The sequence below is a fragment of the Alosa pseudoharengus genome, unplaced genomic scaffold (genome assembly GCF_046254945.1).
Source record: "Alosa pseudoharengus isolate Yale_2024_CS ecotype anadromous, Long Island Sound unplaced genomic scaffold, YU_APseudo_1.1 YU_APseudo_1.1_scf_23, whole genome shotgun sequence".
NCBI lineage: Eukaryota > Metazoa > Chordata > Actinopteri > Clupeiformes > Clupeidae > Alosa > Alosa pseudoharengus.
The window spans coordinates 29,217,217-29,230,304 of NW_027468685.1; the positions used below are offsets into that span (position 1 = coordinate 29,217,217).

At 49.7% G+C, this 13,088-nt stretch overlaps 1 protein-coding gene across 5 annotated transcripts in view; it reads right to left on the bottom strand.

The window, feature by feature from the left end:
• Positions 1-13,088, bottom strand: part of arid1ab (AT-rich interactive domain 1Ab) — a 57,523-nt gene that overhangs the window by 23,037 nt on the left and 21,398 nt on the right. For 4 of the 5 annotated variants that reach the window (XM_076302243.1, XM_076302240.1, XM_076302241.1 and 1 more), the window contains exons 3-4: positions 11,966-12,802; positions 10,925-11,041 (exon numbers count right to left, since the gene is read on the bottom strand). In XM_076302243.1, the coding sequence (XP_076158358.1) occupies positions 10,925-11,041; positions 11,966-12,802 (954 nt within the window). The remainder of the gene's footprint in view (positions 1-10,924; positions 11,042-11,965; positions 12,803-13,088) is intronic. The other variant, XM_076302242.1, reaches the window with a different exon arrangement.

Consider the following 13,088-nt stretch of genomic DNA (forward strand, 5'->3'; position numbering starts at 1 on the left):
TCGGTGCCACAGCCATTGATTTGCAGAGCTTGTTATTGCAACGCAGCAGCAGAGGCGGTAAGTCCCCGTTGTGCTGACTTCAGAGCCTCTGGGCCCGCAACATTATTACTGACCTGGCCAGCCACTGAACACACACTGGCCATTCATCCAGAGAGAGAGAGAGAGAGAGAGAGAGAGAGAGAGAGAGAGAGAGAGAGAGAGAGAGAGAGAGAGAGAGAGAGAGAGAGAGAGAGAGAGAGAGAGAGAGAGAGAGAGAGAGAGAGAGAGAGAGAGAGAGAGAGAGAGAGAGAGTACAAAATGAGCATGAGACAAAAGAGAAGGTATGGAGGAACAGTGTTTGTGTGTTTGTTTGTGTGTCTGAGTGTTACTGTGAGTGTTGCTGTGAGTGTGAGTGTGTGTGTGTGTGTCTCTGGTATGAGCGAGAAAGAAAGAAAAAACAGCAGTCACATTTCCCCTTTAAGAAAATACAGCCCAATCAACAACAAACACACAAACAAACAAACAAACAAACAAACAAACAAACACAGAAAGAGGAGGGTTTAACACACCACACCACAATACAATAGCACAGTCATACATCTGCCTGAATTAGCCTCCTCACAGCCAACACAGCTTCCTCTAACACTTCCTAATCACTGACACAGCCCCTCACCCACACAACAGCAAATAAATTAAATAAAAACAAAAACAAAAACACAGACACACACACACACACACACACACACACACACACACACACACACACACACACACACACACACACATCACATCACTAGATTAAACTAAAATGAAAACACAGACAAGAGAGAGGAGAGCTTCAGCTCCAACCCTGTGTATGTGTGTGTGAGGGAGAGAGAGTGAGCACGGCAGCCATTTTGTGCTCTCCGTGTGCTAGCATCACTGCTGCAGCAGCCTCGACACAGACAGACTCCCTCTCTCAGCAGCTAGCTAGCAGCCTCTGAGGAGGAGCCAGGGTAGAAGGTTCCGGACTCCGGACAAACTCAGCGCGAGACAAGACTCTCCTTGCGCTCAGGGTTCTGTGTCAGTCCATCCTGTGGTGTTTGTGAGGAAAACTACAGACTGCTGAGCGTCAGCCATGTTGTGGTGATGGTGCTCCTTCCCCCTTCACTTCCAACCAGACACAGTTTCAGCAATGTTCTCTACGAGCTCCACCAGAGAGAAATCCACACTCTTAAATGCATACTCATGTGTTGCCCTTAAAGGGTTGCATGTAGCAAGGCTTATTACATAGAATAGTAAGGGGAAATAGGGCTAGTTTGTGTGGATGTAACTTCAGCCACAATGAACTGCACTGAACTCTGACCGGACTCAACATGCAAAGGGCCTGCACTGAAACAGGATCTCAACATCAGCATTAGCGTGTGTGTGTGTGTGTGTGCGTGTGTGTGCGCGTGTAATCCAGGGTTCAACGTAAAGTCAGAGCCTCTCTCTGACCCACCCCCCACCCCCCTCTTTGGCTTAAACTCCGATACTCTCCCTTCACTGGCTTGTTTCCTGTTCTCAGATAACCACACACACACACACTCACACACAGACTTACCCACACACACACACACGCCCATTCATCCTCTTCAGAATAGCAAACGAGGCAGGGGGGAGGGGGAGGGGAGAGGAGGGGGTAGGGTGTATGAGAAGGGCGCCTGCGGTGGCGTCTGTGCTGCTGCCATGGAAACAGTGCTAGTGAGTCTCCACGTGTGTTGACACATTAGAGCTGACGCCACGCTCAGACACACACACACACCCCACCACCCCCACCCCCTCTCACTCCACAGGCCATGCCGGGTCACAGTGCAGTCAGCTGCTGCACAGAACAGAGACATCACTAAATACCAGAAAGAGCTGCCAACACACACACACTCCAGCGCTCTAAAAGAATATGCACACACACACACACACACAAAAATGCTTTAATTAAATTGAGAAAGCCTTCAAGGTCCCACCCAAGAGATACAATAGCAACACACACACACACACACACACACACACACAGGACTTAAGTGTGCCCCCTCGGCGCCCACGGGAGCGGTGCTTCCACGTGGAGCCCAACAACACGGCCTGCATTCCTCCAGGGTGACCAGGTTACGCAAAAGCCCTTCCTGCCCACCAGAAGCAGGTCATCAGAAATGCCAATCTGCCCACGCACGCACGCACACACACACACACGTACGGGGGAGAGGAGAGCAGGAAATACTCCTATTTATAATCAAAGTGAAAGCCACCCTGTTCATGCCTTTCTTTCTAAAGCACTCTCAGAATGCTGGATATCAAACACACACACACACACAGCAGCATCACCGATGGCAAGAGGCCATTGTACTGCCAACAACTAGAGAACGGAGAGAAGAATTCACCCTTCGCTAAGCCACACCCGAAAACCGCCACAGGCCAATCGTGGCTTAGCAACCAGTCACTAGGCACGGGAGGTCTGACAAGGTTTTCGAGTTTTGCCATGTTAACCTGTGGAGTCTGAAGGCCTGTGGGTCATGAAGGGCACTTATTTGGATGTGTGGTGCCCTAACCCACGTAAAGACACAGTGAAATAACATGTTACACTATAGAAACATGATATAATTAGGAACACATATTGTTCTTACTATAAAAAATGGCATATTGCATGATATTTTCATAACCGCGAGATACGCGCTTCACGATAAACAGACGTTCACCAAGATGTATAGCCCATCAGCAATCTATTTAAAATAACACCTATTTGAAGTACCATTCATGATATGTTGTCAAATATTGAAGTTGTGGGAAGTACATAGATTAAATGGTATGTTTATTTTGTCCCCCATGCCTGTTCCATTCATTCTGGCAAGGAGAGTCGAATGAAACAAAACGCACATTTGACTTCTGCTTAAATAACTCATGAACGGTTTTGTTCAGAGATGAAATTCCAACTGTATTTGACAGAGGACAGATGTATGTTGCTAGTGACAAAATATTAGCTTTCAGCGTGGTACGATGTCTTTGTAAATTACATTTCATTGAAAAGTCCCGGTTCTCCCCCTATGTAATAGACTTGCAGGGTGCTAAAGCTTGTCAGGCATAGCAACAGTAACTAAGGAGGGCGGGACTTGTCTGATCTCAGGGATCTGATCTTACAACAAAAAAGGGGGCAGCCTTCCTCTGTGGAGGAGCAACTTTTGATCACCACAACCATCACCCCACAGCACAACCTGCATGCTGAATCAGTGGAGGGAGAGAGAGAGAGAGAGATGGGGAGAGGGAGAAAGAGAGAGAGCGAGCGAGAGATGAAAGAGAGAGAGCAAGATACAGTTTTATTGTATCTGATGATGTGTAGGTTTTGTAAGCTTTATGTTCTGATTTATTGCCCTATATGTAATGACTGCTTCGGCGACACAAGTGCCTATCCGTCATGCCAATAAAACACTTTGAATTTGAAAAGAGCAAAAGAAAGAAGGACATAGGGACAGAGGGACAGAGGGAGAGAGGGAGGGAGGGAGGGAGGGAGGGGGGTGTGTGACACTGACTGACTGATTGGCAGAGGGTGCGGGAGAGAAAGTGAATGGAGAAAAGGCAGCGGAGAAAGAGGTGAAGAGAAAGAAACAGACAGACAAAGAGTCAGACAGAGGGACAGGTGTGGACACAGACAGACAGACAGACACTGACACCGATAAGGAGGCAGCGAGACACAGACAGACACACCCACAGACACTCTTCTTGGGCACTAGGCGGTCACTAGAGGACCTTGGAGAACCCAGGGCAGTCTGGTCCTGACCATCCCAGCATCGGGACACCTCTCACTGGGCATTAGGAAGCAAGAGGACCCCCTGGTAAGGTGTGGAGGATCCAGTGAGCCCTCCCTAAGCAAGCCTATGCAGGGCTGAGCTCAACCATAAGGGGGCACTCCCAGTCCAGTCTGAATAATACAGAAGAGAGACCCACAGACACATAGAGAGAGAGGGAAAGACACACACGGTATGGAGGTAGAGAAAGAGTAAGGGAGTAACAGACAAAGACAAAAACGACAAGAGAAGGGTGTCGTGTCAAGGAAGATGTCTGAACTATTCATCACTCACACACACCGGAACTTACATACTCCGAAATGCGCGCACACACACACACACACACACACACACACAGACAGTCAGACTCCCTGAAAACTAGCAGTACCAACAGACGGCTCTAAATCTAGCGCAGTCTGTAATGAGTCCTCCTCACATGGTGTTATAGTGGCAGTAACGTTGGTTCTGCCCTGAATGTGTCATTGGTTGCCTTGGGTGACGAGGACACACCTATCAGGTTTAACAAGGAGTGAGCAACTTCCACATGAGCCAACAAACACTACAATGCACCCATGTAGTGGCCTCATGAAGCACTTCTGCATGGTGTGTGTGTCTGTGTCTCTCTGAGTGTCTGTGTGTGTACATGCATGTGTTTATGAACCAATGGTTTGTGCAGAGGTGGTGTTTATGTTAAGGGTATATTTACATTTCATTGTGTGTGTGTGTGTGTGTGTGTGTGTGTGTGTGTGTGTGTGTGTGTGTGGTACTGTCAGCATGAGGTTGTGTGTACACGTGTGCTGATGAGATGGGGGTCATGTGTTTACCAAGCTGGGGATGCCGTGTATGCTTGTGTGTGCGTGTGTGTGTGTGTGTGTGTGTGCGTGTGTGAATGTGTGTTTAATGGGCTGATGGCATTATATGGTCTGTGCGTGCATGCGTGCGTCTCCGATGGGGACTCTTTTGTGCTGCACACAATGGCAGGGGGTCCCCCAGCAAGCACAGATGCCCCTGTGGGGGCAGAAGAGAAGAGAGAGGGCTGCACAAGAGACCAACAGACAGCCATGGGGGTGGGGCAGCCTCTCTGTGTGTGTGTGTGTGTGTGTGTGTGTGTGTGTGTGTGTGTGTGTGTGTGTGTGTGTGTGTTAAATGGCTTTCTGTTTATGTCCCAAATTACAAACTCAACTACTCACACTGTTGCCTGCAACATGCAGCGGTGGACTGTGCCAAGAGTAAACAAAAGATTCACAAGTACAGGAGACCGGGGAGAGGGGAGATGCATACGAACATGAAGAAAAGAGGGGGAACTAAAGCAAGGAGGAGAGAATGAGAGAGGGGGGGATAAAGAACAAATAAATAGATAAAATAACTGGTAAGAAGAAAAGAATAAGAAAAAAGGAGAGGAAAGTGTACAAATAGAATAAAAGAGGATAGAGGGAAGATCAGGGAGATAAAGAGAGATCAAATAGAGTGGGATGAATAGAACACCAGGAACAGAAGAGATACAGTGAAATGGAGCAGGGGAATAATACATGTACAAAACTGAACCAAGGGAACACAGCAGAGGAGAGAGAAAGATGGATGGATGACAAGAAAAGAGAAGAAAAGAGAAGGAATGAGAGGGAAAGAGCAGTCAGAGAGAGAAAAAAAGGAACGAGAGGGAAAGAGAAGAGAAGAGAAAAGCGAAGAGAAGAGAAGGCAGCACTGCAGTGAGGCACGGCCTTTTGTGCTGCACTACCAGCTCAGCCTCGAGCCAGAGACGAGAGGAGAGGAGAGGCGGGGCCTAGAGCACAGCTCTGTGTGTGTGTGGGGGGGGGAGGTATAAGAGAGAAGAGGCAGAGAGGAACAGAGAGAGAGAGAGAGAGAGAGAGACAGAACAGAAACACCAAAAAGAAAAACACCAAAAATCACACTGAAACTCCCTCAAGTTGCTCACATCTACTAAATGGATTCCAAAGGAAAACTACCAACTAACCTGCATTTATTCAAATTATACAGCCTAAATGAATGTGTTGCAAGAGACAGAGAGAGAGAGAGCATGCAGAGAGAAGCAGAGAGCAGAACGCGCAAGGCCCCAGAATCTGAATAGCTCAGCTCCCACACAGGAAGCGCAGGCCTAGAAATAGCAACAGGAAACACGCCCCAGAAACTGAATACTGCAATAGCACAGGCAGCAGCAGCAGCAGAGCCTGGCAAAACAAGGCTGAGCAGAAGAGCGTTACGAAAGCAGATTTACTGAGAGAGCGAGAGAGAGAGAGAGAGAGGGAGGGAAAGAGGGAGGGAGAGAGAGAGAGAAACAAGAGCACCAGATACTGGAAAGGAAATGAGGAATTTGACAAATGGAGGGAGAAGAAATATTACTACAGAAATTAGAAAAAGAGATATGGCCAATTTCAGGAGAGAAGAGAGCAGAATGTGGAGAGAGAGAGAAAGAGAGAGAGAGAGAGAGAGAGAGAGAGAGCAGAGGGGGAGAAGCAGAAAAGAGAGGAGGAGAGGGAGGGGCAGAAATCTACCAGCCTCAGCAGCCAGAGCCTCATCACACACACAGAGAGAGAGAGAGGGGGAGAGAGAGAGCAGAGAGAGGGGGGGAGGGAGAGAAAATAGCGGGAACAAGATGTGAGGACTGAGAGCAAGTGAAAGACACAAAGATGAAAAGAGAAGGATGCAGACTACATGAAATAGCCTGCACACACACAGCAGACCATATAAGACCATATAAGGTCTCAGCATATACGCTCCACTGGTGTGCGAGTGTGTGTATATATATGTCAGAACAAAACATGAACAGTGACCACCAATACCATTAGGAATCATGGGCAATCATGGGTTAGAGGTTGCAAACATGTGCACGCACATACTAAGCACACACACACACACACACTTCTGATCTTTACCAACACAACAAGCAATCAATACTTCTGCACAACCATGTCATGAAGTAAGCACTAAATAAGCACTCCATAGGCTTTTCCAGACATATGTCGCCATGCCTGGCGATGCCTGATGCAGGTGGGGCATGGTCTCGGCCTCTCTCTGAGCTCCACCACAGCTCTGCTCATGCCCCAGCTTCAGCCCACTGCCAAGAGCGGTTTCATGGACTACACGTGGGTGTGACCGCAACGGTTTGACATGTGCGTGCTTGTGTAGCAAAATGTCAACTCACTGCGCAGACTCACATGGACTTTAGCTCCAACAGAACACGATCCCATGAGTAACGCACACAAACCAAACCATTCTACACATGGAATTCCACCCACGGAATCCAACACAATTCCATGAGTAATCAAAAACAAAACAAAACAAAACAAAACAAAACAAAAACACCATCCAGCACACGCGTTACACAACACAAGGCAAAAGCAGAGGCCCGAGGAGACAAGAGCTTTCAGAGGGAAGGGATGAGCAGGAGGGAACAGAGACCAAGAGGCGAGAGGTGAGGTGCGAGTGTGAGGGGTGTGAGGGGTGTGGGGGGTGTGGGGCAGCGGGGGTGGGGATTAGAGCCTGGCAGGGGCCGGGGGCACAAAGATATCTCAAGGGGCAACGCAGGGCAACAGGGGAGATCAAGGACCATCAGCTCCATTCAAGTTTCACTGGCCCAGGGAAGGAGAGGAAATGCTACTTCCTGGGAGCCAGGACACACACACACACACACACACATAGTGTAAAGTGCAGGGGCATGCATGCTCAATTAGACACATAAATAACGGCATGCTGGAGTACACACACCTACACGTATGGCCAGCATACACCCTTTCTCATGCACACACAATAAGCGTCTTTCCCTCACTTATACTTACACCAGCCCAACCCCCATACACACACACCAAATGGTGGGAGGATTTGATTTCATCCAACCCAGGTTGGGAGACCCCAGCTCGTCGGGATGGGGGAATTGAGAACATTGTGCGACTTGTGCACATCTTGAGAGCTAATTAATTACGATTAGCTCTCAAGATGTGCACAAGACCTGGCTGCCCACTCCCATGTGTGTGCACGAGTGTCTTCCAGTTTTGTCTGAGCAGATAGCACTGGTGCACGCTTTCATTTCTCAACCTACAATCCAATAACAAACATCTTGCAACAGCTCAACTTCTTCATGTTAATAACGCATCATTTTAACAGAAAGAGGATACGATTTGGATGCAACACAAGTGCGTGCACACACATACACAAACACAAACACACACACACACACACAGCGCTCATAAAACGCACGTGGGCGTTGCCGCGCTATTGCAAAAGCCTCTCTGTATCCTACCAGTCGAGAGAGAGCGCTCAACCTGTGAAATTGCCCTCGGGTAAACCACACACACCTGTGTACCTGGGTAAACAAACGCACACCTGTACTTAGAGCCAATCAGGCACAAAGCCACCCGACGGACCAGCCCACAGTGCTGCTTTTGTAAGGTTAGTGTTGATATTGCAGCTAGTGTAAGACACTGAGGACTTTTTAGTTATAGTATTGGTCCTTAATACAGTGAAGGGAGAGAGATATTTATAAGGAGAAGGACTGTCTAACTAAATCTTGGACAAACAACATTCTGAAAACATGACAAAACCAAAATCAGTGACCCTGAGCCTTCAGACTCCATGTCAAAAGCTAACAAAGCAGAGCTCCAGCAGAACAAGCCTACAACAAGTAGCCATTTTAGATCAAGGCGCAGAGAAAATGGCTGACAAGAGAGTGAAAAAAGCACATCAGTAGTGTGCTTCTACAGAGTTTAAAAACTCATTTGTATGTCTTGCACTCAGCATCATGGGGACTTGGTCGTGTTTGTTGCCCTAACTCTGCTGCTGGCGCCTGCAGTCAGCTCAGCAAAAACAAGATCAAGAGTGAGAGAGCGAGAGAGAGAGAGCGAGCGACCGGTCCGACCCGTCTGTCCGGTTTCCCCTACCACTCAGACTCTCTCACAGTTCACTTCGCCTCGCCGTTTCACAACTCCCCGGAACCTTCTGCCAGCCCAGGACCTGGCCGTTTTAGGATAAGCCCGACACGCCTGAGGGGAGACTTTGCTGGAATTTTCCGTTAGTTAACTCCTCAGTTTGTGCTAATGAACACATACACACACACACACACACACACACATACATACGCTACACTTGAATCTGTACATAAAACCAGCCAGCATATAACAAACTGACTTACTTAGTCCAAAGTCTCTTATCTCTATTGATCTAGCTGTGTGTTTGCGGCAATATTTGCCTTCATTACCTCCACCTGGTGTGCAGTTATAACACGGTCTGTGCACCTGTTCCCTTGCTAACCACAACCTTCCACACTGTTCCAATGCAACTTTAACCAGATTTTACCCACTTCCACAGCTATCCGTGTTACATAAGTAAAGCATATTACTGTTATGATACAATGACAAGAGGCTCTGCTGGTGTTCATCTCAGCAACCTAATCATGGCAGTTCCACTGAGTCTTGATGCAGGAGTGATATTAAAGAGGAAGGTAAACCAATAAGTTACCTTTAGCCTAGCATTAGCATGCGTGCCAGATGCAGTACCACACACACACCCCCATATGTGTGGTCCAGCAGCTGTGTGCGTGTGGTCTCCACATGAATGTGTGAACACAGGCTAGAGGCGTGTGTTCTCCACATGAACAGAGGCTGGAGTTAGCAGCAGGGGCTAATCTGTACGATATGCCACTGGTGTGTGAATGAGGGTGTGTGTGTGTGTGTGTGTGTGTGTGTGTGTGTGTGTGTGTGTGTGTGAGGGTGTGGGTGTGTGTGAGGGGTGGGGTGGGGGTGGGGTGGTTGGGGTGGGGGGGGGGTAATGCATCCGGCCCAGGGCCAGATTACAGCATCTCATAGCCAATCGCGCGCAGCCAAGGGGAATCCCCTGGAAAGGAGAGGGGTGAAAAAAAAAACACAGAGAGAGGAATAACCCTGGCCAAGCTGCGGCCGATGATGGCTGTGCCCAGGGGATATATATATATAAATATATAAAAAAATAAATAAATAAATAAGAGAGAAATAAAAGAGGAGGGAAACGCATCCTGAGGGCATCCCCCGCTGGCGCACACACAGAGACGGCGCACGCTCTCGCCTTTTTTCCCACTTTCCCTCTTTCCTCTTTTGAGGCTTCCCTCGCTCACTCACGCATGCACACACACACACCCTTCCTCTTCCTGCTGCACCACTCAGTCACCCACTCACACACACACACTTTCGCTCATCCTCCCTTTCATTCTACCCCCCCCCCCCATCTCTCTCTCTCTCTCTGTCATTTGTTCACCCTCCCCATCCGCTCAGTCTTACTTTCATTCCCACTCATTAATGATCTCATTTCTCACACAAGCTACCCTCCCTTCCCCTGGATGCTTTCAATGAGGTTATCTGTATCCTCTGAACAAATCACACACACACACACACACACACACACACACACACACACACACACAAACACACAGAAGCGCAAAACGGAACTTCACACAGACACTCCTCTCCTCTCTAGGGCCCCTGACTTCCTCATCACCTCTCTCTCTCAACCTTGCCATAACAAAAAGTGAATTATAACCACGAGCATCATTTTATCCAAGCTTAAAGTGCAACATTTTGACTCCAGAGGACTTCACCAGGCTTTTGCATCACATATTCACATCTAAATGTCTTGTCCCAACTTTCCTTGTGTCCAAATGTGACGTGTGCACAACCAAATCACAAGCCCACTGACGCAATACAAGTTTAACCCAAACGACGATCAGTCAACGGCATGGTCAGTAAACAAATGAGGTTAATCCGGTGAAGCTGTTTCACTTGCAAAAATGTATGCAAAAGGTCCACCAGGGTGCAAGCGGACAATAGAACAGTAACATCAGAGAACAAGTATGGGTCATAGAGAACAAGTGCGGTTCCGGAGTCAGAACAAGTACGGGTCATAAAGAACAAGTACGGTTCCGGAGCAGTCCGAGTGCTTTGCGTCCACTAAAAAAAATCCCCTATAACCGAGCCTTAAAGTGTAAGTTCAGTGTAAATTGACCCATAGCCCTGTTGTATAAGCTCACCACATGCAGCCCATCGGAAAAAGAATGAGGCAATTTGGGACAACGTAGGCCAAGTTATGGACAGGCAGCTTAAAGCAGAACTATGGGTCAATTCACACTGAACTCCCACTTTAAGGGAGGAGCGTAGGGCAGGGCAGAGACTCACCGGCAGGCTGGAGGGTCGGCCCTGCATGCTGTCCTCCGCACCTCCCTTACTGGGGGCCAGCGGCTGGGTGGAGGGGGGAGCACTGGACTGGGAGCTGAAGGAGTCCTGGGAGAGCTCCTGGAGGGGGGGGGGGAGGGAGAGAGGGAGGGATGGATGAAGAGAGGGATATGGAGACAGAAAGAGAGTGGTGGAGAGAGAGAGGGATGGAGAAATGGAGGAAGGGAGAGAAAGGGGGATGGAGAGATGCAGAGAAGCACAGATGTCGTCAAAGAGAGAAGACATGGAAACAGGGAGAGGGGGAAGGGAAGTAGGGAGGGGGAGAGAGAGCAAGTAAGAGAAAGAAAGAAAGAAAAAAGAGAAAAAGAGAGAGAAAGAAAAAAAGAAAGAAAGAAAGAAAGAAAGAAAGAGAGAGATGCAGGGAAGTACAGAGAAGTAGCAAGAGATGAGGGAAGTAGAGGAGAGGAAGGGAGAAAAAGTAAAGAAAGAGAATTGAAAAAGAGTGAGATAAATATGACCATATTTCAGAGCGCGCGCACACACACACACACACACACACACACACACACACACACACACACACAGTACAGCCTTGCTGATGCATTTTTAAAAACACACACACTGCTCATTCTAGCAGCGTGTGCTATAACCTTTATTCAGACTGTCTGTACACGTTCAGCTTCAAAGCAAGCAGCTGTTTTACCTCCTCAAAACACAACAGAGATCTGTGTTTCCCACACACACACACACTAAAGCCATCTCCAGCTGTCTGGATCAATGAAGGCACCGAAACCACGGATCCCATTTAGTTCTGTTTATGTCCTGCTGTCCGCCAGGAGAATACTGTGCTCACAGGCCCAACTATTACACCTGTACAAAACACCACTTGTTTGATACGGCCGTTCATGTACAGCTATACAACTCCCATCAACGTTACATTGGCCATGGATTCATAACATGGATGTCAAGTTGCCTCTGGAGTCCACCCACATGTTTTTCCTCTGTGTCGTGTGTGTGTGTGTGTGTGTGTGTGTGTGTGTTTACCTGTGATGGAGGTACAAAGCGCTGGAAGGGAGACTGTTGCTGCTGCAAGGGAGGAGTCTGGGAGTAGGGGGAAGGCTGACCCTGAGAGCCCGGCCCATGCCCGTGCCCCTGCCCCGGGGGCTGCTGGGATTGCTGTGGAGGACCCGGCGTTTGCTGCTGCGCCTGCTGCGGCTGTGGGGGCTGCTGTTGTTGCGGTTGTGGTTGAGGAGGGCCTTGGGGCTGCTGCTGCTGTGATGCCGTTTGCTGCTGCTGCTGTTGTTGTTGTTGTTGCTGCTGCTGCTGCTGCTGCTGCTGCTGCTGTTGTTGTTGGGGCTGCTGTTGCTGTTGAGGGGTCGGACCAGGGCCGGGTTGCTGCTGCGGGTAGTTGGGCTGTTGGGACTGAGGCCCCTGGGTGTTGGGCTGGGCCCCGGGCCCTTGGGGCTGAGGCTGCGACTGCCCAAACTGCGGATGGCCCGGCGGATGGCCCGCTTGTGCCTGCGGGGGCTGCGAGTGGGGATGGGGGTGCGGACCGTGCCCGTGTGGGTGCCCGTGCGGGAAGGGCGGCTGCCCCTGGGGAGGCCCCTGCATGGGACCCTGGGCCTGGGAGTAGGGCCCCCCCTGGGGGCCGTGGGGGCCGTGAGCGGCTGAGGGGGGCTGCTGCTGCTGCTGCTGCTGCGGGTAGGGCGGCTGGCCTGGGGGCCCGGAGCCGTGGGGAGTTTGGGGGTACGGGGACTGCTGCTGCTGGGGGCCGTGTGATGGGGGGCCTTGCTGCCCGTAGTAGCCGGCCGCTTGGCCCTGGTGGCTGTAGGGGCCTGGGCCATGGGGACCGTGTGGGCCGTGCTGTCCGTATCCTCCCATCTAGAGACACACACACACACACACACGGCAAAGAGGAGATCAGTCACATTAGGAGACAGTCTGAACGGCTGAATGCATTGTGCAGAGAGAGGACATGTATATCAAGGGCAGGGGGTGGTATTGCCTGCACACACACACACAGCCACCTGTGGCTACTAGTGGCATTGGCTCAGAGGCGTCTCTTCAGGTGGCAGCTATTCTCCCTCTCCATGGCACTGCCACTGGAATGACACTCAGAGCGCAGAAAAGGAGATTTTATTGTGGAGGAGAAGGACTATTGGAAAGG